Source organism: Peromyscus maniculatus, chromosome 8 (assembly GCF_049852395.1).
Source record: "Peromyscus maniculatus bairdii isolate BWxNUB_F1_BW_parent chromosome 8, HU_Pman_BW_mat_3.1, whole genome shotgun sequence".
NCBI classification, from domain to species: Eukaryota; Metazoa; Chordata; class Mammalia; order Rodentia; family Cricetidae; genus Peromyscus; species Peromyscus maniculatus.
In genome coordinates, this window is record NC_134859.1 from 17,972,788 (window position 1) to 17,989,657 (window position 16,870).

Below are 16,870 nucleotides of genomic sequence, written 5' to 3' on the forward strand. Positions count from 1 at the left end.
TTCCCTCAGGCCAAGCCCCTTTCGCCCTCCCCCAGGTATTCCCAGCAAGCTGTGTTACAGATGTCCCACAGTGGGCTGGAACGGCTTTATTTCAAGGCCCACTGGACCCAGGTTCTCTGTAGCACTGTGGCCACCAGACTAGGAGGGGCTCATTTATCCCGAGGAATGACTCAATGAGGGAGGGGCTTGTGCCATGACAGAACCTTTGACAGAGATGCAGGCACATGGGAGGTAGGAAATAGATTATTCTTTCCGGAAAATCAGGCACTTGTTGTTGGCTGGCATGTCCACCTAGAAAAACACTTTGCTGGAGTGGCCCTTAGTCACAGGGAGAATACCCACCCCCACATTGCCCTGCCTACCATCCTCTCCAGGACCAAGCCACTGGCCTGGCCTAGTTCCTCCAGGAGAGCTGTGTCACGAAGCCCCCACTCTGGGTTCCTGCAGTCAGGGAGGGAGGGAGAGGTCACTTGCAGAATTGAAGGTATCATCCAGCCCACCTGCCCTCTGAGCCAAGCCCCCTCCCACCCAGGTCTGACCTGCATCTGAGGGTCAGGTCAAAGTCCACGTTGCTCTGGGGAAAGATCTTCCCATTGACTGCAAAGGGCTGTGGGAACAAGGAGACACAGTCCACAGACCCAAGGTCAGTCGTCCCCATGGGGCTGATTTGCTGGGATCCAGAGTATGCAAGGAACACCCGCTTTCTGCTCCCAAGAAAGAAAAGGGCAAGGGCCCAGCCTCAGGGCAACTAGCGACTGGGGAACACCTAAGGCTGCTAGGGGCCTCTTAAGGTAGGGTCACTCACCCCATAGGTGATCAGCACAGCCTTGGTTTTAAGCAGCTGTCCGGCTGCTTTGAAAAGCCCCTAAAGAGAGGAGGCAGGGTCAGCTGGACTGGGCGCTCAAGACTCAGGCCTCCCTCCCTGCAACATGAAAGCTGGACTCCACAGTGGTCCTCACCTCAGTGCAGTTCAGGGGGCTGATGTGGATCATATTGATGCAGAGCAACAGGTCCAGCGATCGCTGCGGGATCCCGCCCCATTGCTCCCACTCCCAGGTCACATCCAGGTACAGCGGGGCCTTCACATTGGACAACCCTTGGGCTTGAGTGGTGGCGGCAATGCTGTGGAGAGCAGCGCGTGGGCTAGGGCCAGCCGTGCCCCTCAGTGGCTCAGGGGCTAAATCCCAAGGAGCGGCCAGCAGGTAGTTTTGTCGACCCTGCAGCCGGTCGCGTCCACTTCCTCGGTCCAGCACCCAGACCTGGTCCCGCCCTCTCTTCCCGTCGGCCAGCCCCGCCGGACGCTCAGACCCAAGCCACCGCAAGTGGGAGACACCGCGCCGCCGCACCTGTCCAGGCATCGCTGGTCCACGTCCGACGGCTGCCACTCGGCGTGCGGGAAGGCCTGCGCAAAGTGCGCGGCGTGCTGGCCGGAGCCCGAGGCCACCTCGAGCACGCGAACGCCGCGCTGGGCAGGATCCACATACTGGCGGAGCACGCACAGGATGGGCTCCTTGTTTCGCTCAGCAGCTGCAGCCACCATCATCGCAGCGGCGCTGCTAGCCCAACTAGGAATGCGCGCGGGGCACGACGGGAGCTGTGGTCCAGCTCTTGCGCGGGGCACTACGGGAGTTGTGGTCGTACCGAGTGGCCGCCTGATGCAGGGAAACTGTCAGGAGGCCGCTCAACTCCTTAAAGGGTCCACACGGGCCGGAGACCGGCCGGCGGGTGGGCTTGGCTGTAGGTCTCAAGGTATCAAATCTCCAGTAGAGGCAGGCTGTGGTTTACCGGAGTCTCTAAGCTGCAGGACCTTGTCAGGGCCAGTGTTTCCAGCGTGTTTGTCACATTGAAAGTTTGTTTGTTGCGTTTGCGCCACACCTTTTTATGAAGGATGTTCAGATTACAAGGCCCATCAGCGATGAACAGAAAAGCAAAAACAGACTGCGCCGCCCGGGAATCGAACCCGGGTCGCAAGAATGGGAATCTTGCATGATACCACTACACCAGCGGCGCTCTTGAGTGTCTGGGCCGTCCACAGGATATACGAACTGTGACGTACACTGACCAATGCAACAGCATTGCGCATGCGTCTTTTCTTTTGTGCTCCAGTTCTTGGTTGACAAGAGTTTGCAAGACAGGATAGCGCACTGGATCCCGAAGTGTTGTTGGCGGCCCTTGAAAAGGAGGAAAGGTGGGGGACGCGAGTTTCATAGACAGCTAGGATTTAGTTCTGCGCCGTGGAAACCATAGCAGTCACAAGCACTTGGAAGCTATGGGGCAGCGGTCAGGTCCTGACGTCCGACCCGCCAAGCCTTGAGGGCGTGGTCGTAGTGGGTGGTAACCGAGTGGAGCTTCGGGGCCCCAGACGCAGGACATCTGGGACAGCTGTGGCTCAGATGAACTTTGTGTGATGCTCAAACGGCTGGCTCCAGCTCCAGGTCCAGCAGGAGGCGGTCAATGACAGTGAAATGAAATTCGAGGCGACGAGTGTGTAGATAAGGGTACTTTGCTGGTGGTCACCTGGCGTGGGCCCGGGTTGTGGGATTATCCATGTCTCAGGGCTGGATTTTAGAAAATGTCCCAGACGTACATTGGCTACTCTTGTCCGGTACTACATCATACCGCTTAGGGTTGAGCATGGCTCCTGCTTGGGGTTGCTGTTGAGGTGTCTGTCCAAAAGTGTGTCCAGTCAGCTGGAGTGGCCAGGGGTGTGAGTGTAGACAAGGTTAAACAATCTGGTGAGAGGTCTGAAGTCATTTACTAAAATTATACAAGGTCCAAATTAGCCTTCACTGATTTTTTGCAAAGTTGACCTCAGTTTTAAATAAAATAGTATCAGATCCAGAAGTCAGACAAATATTAATTGAATCTTTGGCTTTTGAAAATGCTAATTCAGAATACAAATGGGGTAATCAGGCCTTTGAAGGCAGGATCAGCACCAATAGAATGGATTAGAAATACTGCTGAGGCCCAGCGGTGGTGGGGAGTTCGAGGCCAGCCTGGTCTACAAAACAAGTTCCAGACAGGCTCCAAAGCTACACAGTGAAACCCCCCCCCATCTCAAAAAAACTAAAAAGAGAGGGGGAGGGAGGGAGGGAGAGAGAGAAAGAGAGAGAGAGAGGGAGAGAGAAATACTGCTGATATTGGAGCTCATAGTTATTATGCAACTATAATAGGAGAAGTAATCTCTAAAGTTTTAAGAAAAGCCGCCGGGCGCTCGCCTATTAATACCAGCACTCGGGAGGCAGAGCCAAGCAGATCTCTGTGAGTTAGAGGCCAGCCTGGGCTACCAACTGAGTTCCAGGAAAGGCTCAAAGCTACACAGAGAAACTCTGTCTGGAAAAAAAACAAAAAACAAAAAGAAAAGAAAAGCCAAACTGTCATATGTCTTGGCTGTGGCAAGCAAGGCCATTTCAAAGGGGATTGTAGGCAAGGTGTTCCTAGAAACAATGTTTCTTCTAGAGATAGTCCAAAAAGAAGGCCCCAGCCTTTTGGAATATGCAGAAAGTGTGGCAAAGGCTGGCATTGGACTAATGAAGGCAGATCAGCAAGGGAAAAACAAGATAATCCCTTGTCGGGAAACACTCAAGGGGGCCTCTTGCAAGTCCTGATATCAAATTCAAGTCTACCATTTCAGGTCAGCATCTGTAATTACACATTTATTAGAAATCCTGTCCCGGGGGTGGGGGATGGAGCACGCCTTTAATCCCAGCACTCAGAAGGCAGAGGCAGGCAAGTCTATGAGTTCAAGGCCAGCCTGGTCTGCAGAATGAGTTCTAGGACAGGTTCTAAAGCAACACAGAGAAACCCTGTCTCGGAAAAAAAAAAAATAATAACAACGAAAAAAAGAAGTTACATTTATATTAGGAATACCTTTACAAATTAAGACAATGCTCCAGCGTATGTCTGTAATAAAATAGAACAGTTTTTTGCATAGTACAACATAAAGCCTATTACAGACATACTACACAATTCTGCAACTTATTATTAACTTTAAATTTTTTAATGCTAGTGAGAAAGGAATAAGAGCTGCAGAGAGACATTGGATAGTAGGGGGAAAAAACTGCTGAATTAAATCAGCCTGTATATTTTAAAGTGTTGATCTCAGAACGGAAACCAGGATATGTGTTACATTGGGAAAGAGGTTTTGCTTTTGTTTCTACAGGAGAAGAAAAGATATGGGTACCATCAAGATTGGAAAAGATTAGATTCAAATGGGAAAGACCTCCTGAAAATCTTGTCTACAGATATGAAGGAGGAAATCAAGAAAAACTACTGAAATGGCTAAAAGACATTTAAGGAAATGCTCAACATAGTCATCAGAGAAATGCAAATCAAAATGACTCTGAGATACAACCTTACACCTGTCAGAATGGCAGGTTTTTGGTTTTTTGAGACAGGGTTTCTCTGTGTAGCTTTGGAGCCTATCCTGGAACTCATTTTGTAGACCAGGCTGGCCTCAAACTCACAGAGATCTGACTGCCTCTGCCTCCTGAGTGCTGGGGTTAAAGGCATGCGCCACCATGCCTGGCATCCAATCAGGTGTTTTAGGCAGGCAAAGTAACACAGCTTTACAGATTTAATCAAATGTAACATAAAAGAATGCAACACATCTTAAACTAATATCACACAACACAGTGGTGTGGATTTTGTACAAATTTAAGATTATTTTGTTACAACATACTGTATATATGCTTCTGCTCTTGTTTAAGGTATCATACCTATGCAATTCATGTAAAATGTAGTGTAAAGTTCTAGTCCTTGAAAGCTACTATTATAAACTATTTAAGATAATTGAGAAATGCAGGTTAGTTACCTATAGTTACCTATAACAATCAAACTTGTAGTCATGTTAGGTATGTTTTCAAGGTTAAACAGAGTTGTATTTTAGGTAGGTGGTCTTCAAACACTTCAGAGATCTACAGAACATGACATTTAAGATGTTTTAATAACATAAGCCTTTTCATGACAGTGAAACACGTTTAATCCTGGCAGCACTAATCTACTTCAAAGAAGATGATGGGCATTGAAGAAGCTACGTATGGAGTTCTTGCCTTGCCTTGGACTGCAAACAGTGTGCTGTCCAAATTGGACAAGCAGGACACAAAAGAAAGTAACTGCTGAACTTTGCCAAAATAAGGTTGGCCACTCCTTCAAAATTTCTGCTTCATAGAAAAGTGTGTCAGATAGTCTAGGCCTGTAGACCAAAGATGGATGCTCCAACATTTCAAAGAAGCTTGGGTGACTGTCTAGGAAGCCAGTTGTGTCTGTCATTTCTATAGTTTTGGAAGTTGCTTGTTCTGCACTTCCTGTTTACTCAGGTAATATTTTATCCTTTTCAGGTCTCTGATGGGGTTGTAGACTACATAGTTAGAGTTTTACAGTTTTCCTTGTTACTCGATTCAGAAAAGAAACTCACAAAAAAAAGATGTAAAATTTATAAAGGTTGAGAGACATAAAAGCTTAAGTTGTGGGCTGAAGAGATGGCTCAGTGGTTAAGAGCACTAGCTGCTCTTCCAGAAGTTCTGAGTTCAATTCCCAGTACCCACATGGTGGCTCACAACCATCTATAGTGGGATCTGAGCCCTCTTCTGGTGTAAAGGTGTACGCAGATAGAGCACTCATACATTATAAATAAACAAACCTTTAAAAAAAAGCTTGCGCTGGGCAGTGGTGGCACACAGTGGTGGCGCACGCCTTTAATCCCAGCACTCGGGAGGCAGAGGCAGGTGGATCTCTGTGAGTTCGAGGCCAGCCTGGTCTACCAAGTGAGTTCCAGGAAAGGCGCAAAGCTACACAAAGAAACCCTGTCTCGAAAAACCAAAAAAAAAAAAAAAAGCTACACAGAGAAACCCTGTCTGAAAAAAACAAAAACAAAACAAAACAAAAAAACAAACAAACAAAACCAAAGATCAGAAGTGCCAGTTCCTGGAGCTAATTTTGGCTTTTCCAAATGTGTTTATCTTTATTACCAAATTATCAGGGCCCTTGAGAGCATCAGGTCTTGGATTTTGTGTTGTGTTAGGAACGTATTATACGCTGGTCCTTCCACATTCTCCTAGCCTTGGCCTTTGTCCTGGCTTCCTTCTCTGGGCCCACTTCTACCTATTCCCTGTTGTCTTGGGTATGGCTTAGAGGCAGAGCTTGGGCAACACTTGATACATGAGTGTCCAATTCCACTACATTCTCCCTTTGTCTCACCACACCCTGAACTGAGCAGGACTCAGCCTCTTTACTTGGCCCAGTCCTGTGTGTTTATAGTTCCTCTCTTCAATCCCACAGGGAGTCCAATGTCCTTGAGACTTCTCCACAAGCCCTTGTTGCTCTTCTTGCGTTGCTGTGCCCTCTGTGGTTACTGTAACAAATTAACCCAAAGCCTGGGAGCTGAAAACAAACTCATTTTGTTACAGTTCTGGAGGTCAGAAGTCCAGAATAACAGTTTTCTGATCATTATCAATACCATCAGCTTTGGCGACTTGACTGTGACTTCGGTCTCTGCTTCATTTTCACAGCTACTCCTCTGTGTCCAGATCCCCATGTCTTTCTCTGAAAAGGGCATAGTCGGGATAGAGGATCCATCCAGTTCCATCTCACTATGGCTCTAGCTGAGATCTTCCATAACCCTCAGACATCAGCTTTCACAACTGGTACCCCACCAAGGCTCCGTCCTCAGGCAGCAGTGAGTGGTCTAGTGCATCTAGAAAGACTTGACTGGTAAGACCATCCCCCAACGGGCTATCTGCCCCTCCAGCGTGCCTTCCACTTCCTCAGCTTCCTGCTCCATAGGGACCACTAGATTTCCTCATCTCGGCCTCACCTGCCTATCTATGCCCTAGCCTCAGAACTCGCCCGGCCACCTGAGAGCCCTGCGAAGGCTTCTGCACCCAGCCTTGGACTTCTGATGCAGCTGCTGACTAGATGTCATGCCCTCTAGTTCTGGCCAACAATTATTTAAGCAAAGGCTGAGTTTGTCCATCGGGGAGGTTGTTTGATGCTGGGCTTTAGGCTTTCCGTAGTAGCTAGTAGGGGTTGCGAATTTCTTTGTAGAGAATCTGTTTCCAGAGAGCTTCTGTCAGTGTGTGGTATGCAAACTCCCCACACCAGGGCCTTGTACCTCCCTTACTGTGCTTCAGTTCTGGTCTAACTGATCCTTCCTGCTCCTGCCCTCAGTATGGCTGTCATTCCAGGGGAACCTGCAAAACCCAGCTCAGTATGGCTGTCATTCCAGGGGTACCTGCAAAAACCAGCATGAGGCCCCAGTGTCCTATCCTGCCTCCCTACCATGTGTGAGTGATTAAGAGCAGCATGCTCAAGGCCACCAGATTCAGGCTACAGTGGCCTTGGAGGGACTGGCTCTTTGGTTACTAGCGGGGGCGGGTCAGGCATTGCGGAAGTGGGAATGGACTAATTTAGCCAGGAAGTGACCCTTTCTTTCCATACATGCCCAGGCCTTGACTCCCTGGGCAGGGCTTGGGGGTGGGGGTGGGGAGCTGTCAATCTCTTCCCATATTCCCACTCAGCCTTTGCAGCCACAGGCCTGGTATATAGTTATTTCCTGGGGATTGAAACATTGCCTCCTGAATGAAGGAGGGAAGCGCTTGAGACTCAAGAAGCTTAGGGAATTTGAATCTTGTGAAGCTCAGGAAAGCCTCACATGCACATGTGCCCTCCCCAAGGCTGTGTAATCCGGAGCCAACCGCTGGGAGAGAGGAGGCTTGGGGAAGGAGGTCAGCTTTCCTGAGCTGTCTGTCACCTACACTTCAGGAGGTGAGAGAGTCCTGCTCTTACACGCTCCATAAGTGACCTCAATAAAATCACTGATTCACCAACTAGATTTGGCTGGAATTCTTTCTTTGGTCTGTGGTTGGTGTCCTATCTCAGCTGAGCAGACATTTTGCATGCCTCCCTAGTACATGTCACACACTCAACTGAGTCTTCACAGAGCTAGAGAAGGGGAGGAGGCCTTTTGTTCTCCAGCCCTGCTCTGGAGAACACTCTGTGAGAGTGCCCTGGGCTGGAAGAAGTATGGCAGCTTGGCCATCTTGGGTAGAAGTCCCCAGGAGTTCCACTGTCAAACCACATAGGTGTTTTGGGGTACACTGGAATTGAGGTGGATCAGCTACCTACCCTCACCCCTTTCCCACTGTGTTTCTTGCTTGAGTGGCCCAAGACTTGACAGAAGACCTGCCCCTCCCCCCAGTCCCTGGTTCCAGCTGCCTGACCCTTTTCAAACATGGCCATAGGGATCTTCAGGCCGAATGGCAGTGGCAGTCTTGGGGGATACATTTCAAGCCTCGCTCTACAGCTCTCAGCTCAGCGTTCATTTCATACGGGTCATTAAGGACAATTGGAGGGGTCAGGCTGCTTCCACCCATGCTGGGGTTCTTCCTTCCATCCGGGTATACTGGGAAATCCTATGGCTCTGCCCACAGACCAGGTGGGGACCTGGTTTTCAGCTTCCCCAGTAGTTGGAAAAGGGGGCCACCTCCAGGAAGGCTCAGGACATAACCTTGAGGAGAGGTTAGTACATTAGGGTTGGATGTCCCCTGAGTTCTATAACCTCCCTGCAGGGCAACCTTAATATTCTCATCCACTGGGGAAAGTCACAGAACTTCATATCTACTTAAACACTCCTCTTTCTTTTTAGACCAGTCATTCTAAGCAGGCCCAAGACAACGATGATTCCCATCAATGCAGGCTTGTCCAAGCACTTGGCTGAGGGGCCTCAAATAGCTGGAATACTGATTTGAAGGTTTGCACAGGCCCCAGCACACAGACGCTCCTCCCTCTCTAGAAGAGCCTCCCTCTCCAGAAATCTCAGACACACACACACCCACCCACACACACACACACACACACACGCTCCAATCTGGAGATGGCTCACACTCTGGCGTACTAGTTGGTGAATGCACCCCGCCCCTGGCTCAAATCTACTGTCTTGGCCAATTTTCTAAAGGGTTGGAAAAACTACCCAGTGGGCGCGGTTCCTTTAAGGGCAGGGGGCGTGTGTGGGTCGCTCCGCCCCTCCCCGTTTGTCCTCCGTCCTTAAAGGGCCCGCGCCCCAAGGACCGCAGAGTGAAGCTGGTGGAGGGTGCGGGATCCAGCAGCTGCGCACCATGTACACCATCACCAAGGGGCCCAGCAAGCTGGTCGCGCAGCGCCGCACAGGTGCGCAGGGCGGGCGGGCAGGCGGGACGTCCTGACCGCTGGCCCGCGGCGGCTGACGCGCCCTCCGCCCGGCCCGCAGGTCCCACACAGCAGCAGGTAGAGAGCAGGCTCGGCGAGCTCCTGAAATGCCGGCAGCCCGCGCCGCCGACCGCTCTACCCACGCGCGAGCAGCCCTCGGCGCAGCCTCAGGGACCCTGGCCCCTGGCGAGGTGAGCGGGGCCGCCCGGCACGAGGGTGACCTTGGAGAAGGTTGATGGGGACCACGCGTCCTGGCGGGCAGGGGGCGGGGCGCGGGCGGCCCGCGCGCTCCGGCTCGCTGGCTACTCCAGGGCCCAGCTGGCTTGCGTGGGCCCTGGTGGCCACGTGGGGCCTTGCGAGCTTGCGACTGCTCCTGCTTGTCAAGGACTGCAGGTACCCAAGACCGAGGGACCTGGCGACCTTGGGCCGCCAACTTGGACCCCTTGGGAAGCGGGAAGAGGTCAGAGTTGGGGAAAGTTGCCCAAGGCTCTGGCCCTCAAGGTCTTTAGGCCCTGTCCTTGCAGAAAAAAAAAAACTGCACGTGTTCCCCTCGGGCCTTATCAGGTCCCTGCCCTTCACTGATACCCTGGGGCACTGCAGCTCTCCTCCCCAGCAGGTGCCAGTGCCTGTCAGACCCAACAGTTCCTGACTTTCCTAACCAGCGGTGTGCCAAGGGCTCCAGGGAAGCTCATCCCTGGCCACTTTGGATTTCAGCTATTGTGACCTGGATGGGATCCCACTCCTTCAGGGCCGAACCTTACACTTCTTTGGCTCAATTTACTGTTTCCTGGGCCGGTAGAATTTGCTCCTGATCTTTGCAGGCATGTAGGCTTTTGGGCTCAAGACTCTGGTATAGGTGGCGTGTGACCAGCTAAGGGCTCTAGGGTCTCAGAGGGAGCACAAGTTGAGGATAATCTTTTGGAGGCCAAGACTAGCCTCAGCTGGAGAGTCGGTGTGACCGGCTTAGCCCCTCTTATCTCTCAGCTACTGGGCTTCGGATGCCATAGGTGGGAGGCACCTGTGTGGATTATGTTGGCTGTTCTGGCGGAGTTGAGGGCTTCCTGCTAGAGAGGCGTGTTGGCAACTCTGCTCCATTCCGGATGTTAAGTTCTCATGCAAAGGTCTGTCCTGGGGATGGGATGAGCAGGGCCTAGGGGTATCCCAATGGTATCAGTGTATGTCCGTCCTCCTTGCCCTATCTCTGGGAAGGCTCTGTGGTGTGGGTGTATAACCACAAAGCAGTCAGCATGGAGTTGGAGTAGCCTTGGTGACCAGTCCATCTCTTACCTGGGAAACCACCTTTTAAGTCTTCATTGTTGGGGGACAGCAAGGACAGGTTTGTGGCAATATTTGGGGGTGGTATCCAGGAGGAGGACAAGGCAGTGACATTCTTAAGTGGCAAGGGACACCAACACTGGCTGTTTACTGTAAACAGGAAGCTAAACTGGTGTAGAGGCCTGAAGTCACCCATCACAGCCAGTTAGAGCGCCTGAGGCCTGAGGGATATTGACTCCAAGTACTTGTGTGCACTGGGAGCTATAGAGTAGGGCCAGGTGTCCTCCCTACTCCCTCTGAGGCTTCTGGGAAGTTAGCTGCCCCTTTCTGGTCCCTGGACTGGTAATCTCCAGCTCCTATAGGGCTTCCACAACTAACCCTGCATCTTCTCAAGGGCATCCTTCAAAATCGCCTGTGTCCACCCACTTCCTTCCCTGTCTTGTCTCCCTTGGAGCCTTTCCTCAGCTACCATCTCTCTCTGACTAGCTCCAGGAGGAGGGAACATGGGAGGCACTGGTCACCCTCCTGCTAAATCTCCAATCTTTCAACCCACTAAATGGTTGAGTATGGGTGTTGCCTGTGATGATGGCCAGGGGTGCCTCTGACATACTCTTTCTCCTGGCAAGAGACAGACGGGAGAGACTCAAGATGAGGTCCTGTGATTGATTACCTGCCCCCTCCCCTGCCCCCAGAAGTAGATGGAAGAACGTTCAGGGACCACCAGGCAGAAGAGAATTGGGGCTGAGTCCAAGTTATGAGCACTGGGGTCAGAATAGTGCTAGGTCTTGAAGTCGATCCCCTTCATTGTGTGACACAGGCAGGAAGTTTCTCTTCCCAGGCTGAAAAATGGGTGACCAGTCACCTTGAGGGGGTAGGAGAGTACATGAGAGGTCCGTGGGCACTATGGCCTGGCGCTTCAGTCAGTGTCCCCAGGAGTGGTTACAGGTGCACTCTGGGACTGGTGCCCTTTCCCCTACAGAGCCTTGTCTTACATAACTATGGCCTCCAAGCAGGGTGGGGCGGGGCTTAGCTTTGGGGTTGTAGTCCTTGCCCTCTGGGGCCCCATTGCAATTCCAGGGCCACCACCTTGATCCCTTACTATTCACAGCCCCTGGCTGGGATTTCCTTCCTTAAGAATCAAGCTAAGTCACAGGTAGGTAGGCGTGGTAGTGCACACCTATCTGCATCCTGGTACTTAGGGCGATTTCTGGGAGTCTAGACCCTGCTTCAACAAAACAAAAACACATGTAAAAAGAATCAATGTCGAGCCCTCATGCTTTCCTGAAGTTTGAACCCCTTTGGGGTGTAGGTGGTTGCAGGCAAGGGGGGATTTCCATTAAGAGTGTTTTCATGCCCTCTGGTGCCCCGAAACCTCAGGTACCCTATGGGTCTGGGAGGGTCCTGCCTCCTTGTGGTCCCCACCTGCACATCTAAGATTTCTGTAGCCACCAGACCCTGCCAGCCCTGGGGCTGGCAGGACCCTGTGCCCCTCAAGACCCTCCTCTTTATTTTAGTGCCCCTCTGACCTGAGGAGGAAGCCAGAGCGGCGTGGGCCACCTGAGCCCAGGAAGGCGAGCAGGCCTACGGGGACCGCGAGTGCCTGGCGGAGTGGCAGGTGCAGCCCAGGACTCCGGCTCCCACCTCCTACTGTAGGTGCGGCCCCATTCCCTCCACGGCCCCTCCCCAGGCTTCATGAGCACAGGGCTTGGCCAGTTGCCGCCAGCCAGTCCACTGGGATGGCGCATTCCTGCCCTGCCCTGGGCCTGCTGGCCTGGGAGGGCCTCAGCCGCCCCTCACCCTGAGTGTAGAATGCAGCACAGGGCTATGGGGGGACGTCTCACTCAAGTTGCCCCTTTTTCTTGCCTTGAGGAGTGGGCCGGGCTTAAGGCCATATTCTTCCCACGCAGAGACGTCCCTCCCCAGCGTTCTGTGCTCATCTCCCTGGGGCCTGGGGCCAGCCAGGGAGGGAAGGGCAAATATTGATGCATCCTTGTTTGGTTTGCTTGCCGACAGTGGGGGTGTCATTGAGGTGACTGGGTCTGTGGGGGCATCTCTAGAAGGAGAGGGTGTCATGGGCTAGAGTTCCGATCAGGCAGAGGTTGAAACCAGGCTCCTGGAAGCCTGCCTGGCTGGGAGTCAGGAGTGGAGGAGTGCTCTGTGGGTGGGGAGGACTCAGGAGTGGAGGAGGAGTGCTCTGTGGGTGGGGAGGAGTCAGGAGTGGAGGAGGAGTGCTCTGTGGGTGGGGAGGAGTCAGGAGTGGAGGAGGAGTGCTCTGTGGGTGGGGAGGAGTCAGGAGTGGAGGAGGAGTGCTCTGTGGGTGGGGAGGAGTCAGGAGTGGAGGAGGAGTGCTCTGTGGGTGGGGAGGAGTCAGGAGTGGAGGAGGAGTGCTCTGTGGGTGGGGGGGAGTCAGGAGTGGAGGAGGAGTGCTCTGTGGGTGGGGAGGAGTCAGCAGTGGAGGAGGAGTGCTCTGTGGGTGGGGAGGAGTCAGGAGTGGAGGAGGAGTGCTCTGTGGGTGGGGAGGAGTCAGGAGTGGAAGAGGAGTGCTCTGTGGGTAGGGAGGAGTCAGCAGTGGAGGAGGAGTGCTCTGTGGGTGGGGAGGAGTCAGGAGTGGAGGAGTGCTCTGTGGGTGGGGAGGAGTCAGGAGTGGAGGAGGAGTGCTCTATTGGTGGGGAGGAGTCAGGAGTAGAGGAGTGCTCTGTGGGTGGGGAGGAGTCAGGAGTGGAGGAGTGCTCTGTGGTACTCTGCCAAAGGTCTGGAAAGAGAGCCGGGGCTCTTTCTGATTTACAGTCACCCTTCCCTGGGCCCAGAGCTACAGGTCTGAGCTGAGCTGAAGAAGGCTCAGGATCTGCAGCAGAGAGGCCTTGTCCCAAGCAGCTAGGGTGGCTGCTCTATGGTGAAGGAAGGGTCTAGTTGGGTCTGTGCCTGTGCAGGTGCAGTGGGTATGTTCTGAGGCTGCTCTTGAACCCTTCACAGTAGCTCCTGGACCTGGCTGTGCTAACTGTATCTCTTTCCTACCCTCCCACAGTCCGGGGCCGAGGCTTGTGTTCAATCGAGTGAACGGCCGGCGGCCCCTCACCACATCCCCATCCCTCGAGGGAAGCCAAGAGACCTACACATTGGCCCACGAGGAGAACGTCCGATTTGTGTCCGAAGGTACTAAGGGACCAGGGGGTGTGGCCCAGGCCATAGAGTCCCAGTAGTGTGGACCTGGCTCTGTTCTGTCCTTCCCCTATAGCCTGACTCTAGCCGCCCCTGGCTGGCCTTTTCTTTGGCTTCTGCCTGGTCGTGTCCATTCCTTGAGCTGGGCTGCAGTCCAGGTTCTGGGGTGGGAGGGATCCCAGGGGCCTGGTTCACTCTGACTGTCCTTCCTTCACAGCCTGGCAGCAGGTAGAGCGACAGCTGGATGGCGGCCCTGCCGATAAGAGTGGCCCTCGTCCTGTGCAGTATGTGGAGAGCTCTCCTGATCCCCGGCTGCAGAGTGAGCCTTAACCCATGCCCTGTATCCCCCAAAGACTTCTCTGACCCTGACCCCTCCACCATGTTCTAACCCAGGGGCTTGGGGAGGGTAGTCTTGGGTCAGACTTCCCCATTTTCCATTGAGTGCTATGCTTGGAGTCCAGGTTATAGGAGCTGTGGTCAGCTGGAGGGCAGAGGTACTGGCCAGCTTGGAAAGCGGCATCACTGCCTACCATTTATTCTCCCCACAGACTTTGTACCTATTGACCTGGATGAGTGGTGGGCACAGCAGTTCCTGGCTAGAATCACCAACTGTTCCTAACACCTGTCCATGAGGGAATGCTGCCATAGTGGACCTTTTGCCCGAAGAGGACCATGGTGCGCCCGTCCACCTTGTGGCCAGGCTGGGTACCGGTCACACCTGAAGTGCCAACCTTGGGACTTTTGCACCTGTTGTTCCCTTGGCTTGGCTGTCCCAAGCTGCCAGAGCCAGAGGCCAAACCTGTCTAACCTCAGTCCTGCTCACTGTGCCCAGGGACCAGCCCCTGGGGCTGGCAGGGAGGAGCCCAGGCTAATAAAGTTGAGAAACTGCCCTTTAGAGTGTCAATGGCTGGGGAGCCGGGGGAGGGGGGGGGGATATGTGTGTTGGGTTCATGTGTCCACTTCTCTTGTTCTCAGCCTCAGCCTCCCCCAACCCTTTATAATACTCAGAGTTGAATTCAGGGCTTGCATGAGCATGAGAAGTGTATGTCCTTTTTTTTCTTTTCTGTTTTTGGTTTTTCAAGACAGGGTTTCTCTGTGTAGCTTTGCGCCTTTTCCTAGAACTCACTTGGTAGTCCAGGCTGGCCTCGAACTCACAGAGATCCGCCTGGCTCTGCCTCCCGAGTGCTGGGATTAAAGGCGTGCGCCGCCACCACCCGGCATTTTTTCTTTTTTCTTTTTTTGGTAAGAGGTGTATGCCCTACTACTGACCTACACCCCAGCCTTCTGTTTACTATTACTACTGTATCCTCTCCTTTTTTTGGAATAGGGTCTCAATGTGTAAAACTGGCTGACCTGAACTTTGCTGTGTAGACTAGGCAGGCTTTGAACACTCAAAGCCCACCTTCCTCTGCCTCCTGAATGCTGGTGATAAAGACATGTGCCACCAGCCTTTTGATCCTCCTGCCTCCCCAGTAGCTGGGATTGCGACATCCCTTTTTAACCACATCTTCTCTTTACTCTTGGGAGTAAGTAGCAGGAGTTACCGCTTTGTCCAGCTCTTCTTTGTTTTTATTTTTGAGATAAGTGACTGGCCTAGAACTCAGGGAGTGCTGGGGTTAAAGGCATGCCCCATCATGCTTAACCAGGGTGATGGGGTCCTTGACCAGCCTACTTTGGAAGTATGTAGACCCAAGCTGTCCCATCTGCCTCTAGTACCTCTTGGCAATTGACAGACACCAAAGTCAGACCCCAAGAGGCAGGTGCTGCTGGCTAGAGGTGCAGGGATGTGTTTATTTTCTCAGACAATTAAAGAATTAAAAGGCAGGAAAGGAGTGTTACCAGAAATCTTGGTGATTCTTGGGAAATCAAGGTCCCCGATTGGAATTCTTAGTTTTATTAACATAAGAATTTAAGTGCCTGGCAGTGGTGTCGCACGCCTTTAATCCCAGCAGACGGGAGGCAGAGCCAGGTGGATCTTTGTGAGTTCAAGGCCAGCCTGGTCTACAGAGCGAGATCTAGGAAAGGCACAAAGCTACACAGCTCAAACCCTGTTCAAAAAACAAAAACAAAACAAAACAAAAATTTAAGGGGCTGGAGAGATGGTTCAGAGCTTAAGAGCGCCGACTGCTCTTCCAGAGGTCCTGAGTTCAATTCCCAGCACCCACGTGGTGGCTCACAGCCATCTGTAATGAGATCTGGCACCCTCTTCTGTATACATAATAAATCTTTGCGGGGGTGGGGTGGAGAATTTAAGAGGCCAGGCCGGAGGCTCTCTGTGAATTTGCAGCCAGCCTGGTCCCACAAAGTGAGCTCCAAGACAGCCAGGGCTACATAGACCATGTCTTAAATAAAAATAAAAGACTGGATGTGAACAGAAGAAGCTCAAGGACAGAACAAACTCAAATGGGGGCTTGAGAATTTACTAGCCTTAAGGAAAAGCCCAGGGCAGGCAGGCTGTAAACCTCTGAACTGCCTGGAAGGAAGGAGAAGGCCTGGCTGTTGTAGACAAGGCAGATAAGGAGGCCAGCCTCCTGGCTGCAGGCATCTGCAAGGCGTGGTGGCCCAGGCCTTTAATCCCTGAATTCCAGAGGCTGACACTGAGTTCAAAACCAGCCTGGTCTACATAGATTCTGTCTCAAGAAGGTTGAAAAAGAGCAAGGAATCCAATGTATTAAGAGTTTTAAAAACATACTTAGGCTCTGGCCAGCACCCCCTGAGTGAGGCCTCAGAAAGGCTGGCAGGCCCAGCCTAACTTTACAGTGGCTTGGCTGGTAGGGACAGCACTGGGGGGACGGGGATTCTGAAAAGCACTTTATTGTAAGAAGAACCCTAACCTCTAGCGGTGGTTCCCTAGCCAGGTCCCTGACATAGGAGTAACCCTTAAGTGAGGCGACCAGGACATGTCTCCACTTATTAGAGATCGAGTCCATTCTTCACACAGGGACTGAACTGGAATGGGATCCTAGCCCTACCCTGCAGGTCCTACCTGCCCTCTCAAGCCTGTAGGCCTGGTTGTGGGATATTGGGAAGTATGTCTCAAGGGTCTTTGGGTATGTGGTGAACCCGTGCTGAAGGTGGTTGTTTGGGATCCTAGCCCCAGTGGGCATTGGTAACTTGTTTTCCTGAAGCAGAGAGACCCAGAGTAACTGGGTGCTGATCAGGTGCCTCCACAGGGTTAGAAAGCATCCGTAAGACCCAGCCTGGGTGGACTGTGGAGATGGCCTCAGCATAACCTCTCCTGTTCATACACAGA

General features: G+C 52.6%; 2 protein-coding genes, 1 long non-coding RNA gene and 1 other non-coding gene across 9 annotated transcripts; 2 read left to right on the top strand and 2 right to left on the bottom strand.

Moving 5' to 3' along the window:
• Positions 1 to 54: 54 nt before the first annotated feature.
• On the bottom strand, positions 55 to 1,593 carry Mettl26 (methyltransferase like 26). Its single transcript, XM_006978825.4, has 6 exons — positions 1,347 to 1,593; positions 960 to 1,122; positions 806 to 865; positions 540 to 607; positions 363 to 441; positions 55 to 291 (listed from the first exon to the last, which is right to left on the bottom strand). The coding sequence occupies exons 1-6, from the start codon at positions 1,541 to 1,543 to the stop codon at positions 244 to 246; spliced, it is 615 nt and encodes a 204-aa protein (XP_006978887.1). The 5' UTR covers positions 1,544 to 1,593; the 3' UTR covers positions 55 to 243.
• On the top strand, positions 1,577 to 7,829 carry LOC121831748 (uncharacterized). The gene is made up of 3 exons (XR_013053205.1): positions 1,577 to 2,188; positions 4,970 to 5,137; positions 6,510 to 7,829. It is a non-coding gene; the product is annotated as an uncharacterized LOC121831748 (long non-coding RNA).
• Trnag-ccc (transfer RNA glycine (anticodon CCC)) lies at positions 1,940 to 2,010 on the bottom strand. Its single transcript has one exon. It is a non-coding gene; the product is annotated as a tRNA-Gly (tRNA).
• A 1,191-nt stretch (positions 7,830 to 9,020) lies between the features above and the next one.
• On the top strand, positions 9,021 to 14,507 carry Mcrip2 (MAPK regulated corepressor interacting protein 2). Of its 6 annotated transcripts, XM_042283759.2 has the most exons (6): positions 9,021 to 9,165; positions 9,245 to 9,374; positions 11,973 to 12,073; positions 13,484 to 13,611; positions 13,835 to 13,936; positions 14,166 to 14,507. In XM_042283759.2, exons 2-6 carry the CDS (start codon positions 9,291 to 9,293, stop codon positions 14,234 to 14,236), a joined length of 486 nt encoding a protein of 161 aa, XP_042139693.1. In that variant the 5' UTR covers positions 9,021 to 9,165; positions 9,245 to 9,290; the 3' UTR covers positions 14,237 to 14,507. The 6 variants fall into 6 exon arrangements, 5 of the variants coding, with proteins under 5 accessions (XP_042139693.1, XP_006978886.1, XP_042139692.1 ...); XM_006978824.4 differs by lacking the exon at positions 11,973 to 12,073 and having other exon boundaries at positions 9,022 to 9,165; XM_042283758.2 differs by lacking the exons at positions 9,021 to 9,165; positions 9,245 to 9,374 and adding an exon at positions 9,382 to 9,643.
• The last annotated feature ends 2,363 nt before the right edge of the window (positions 14,508 to 16,870 follow it).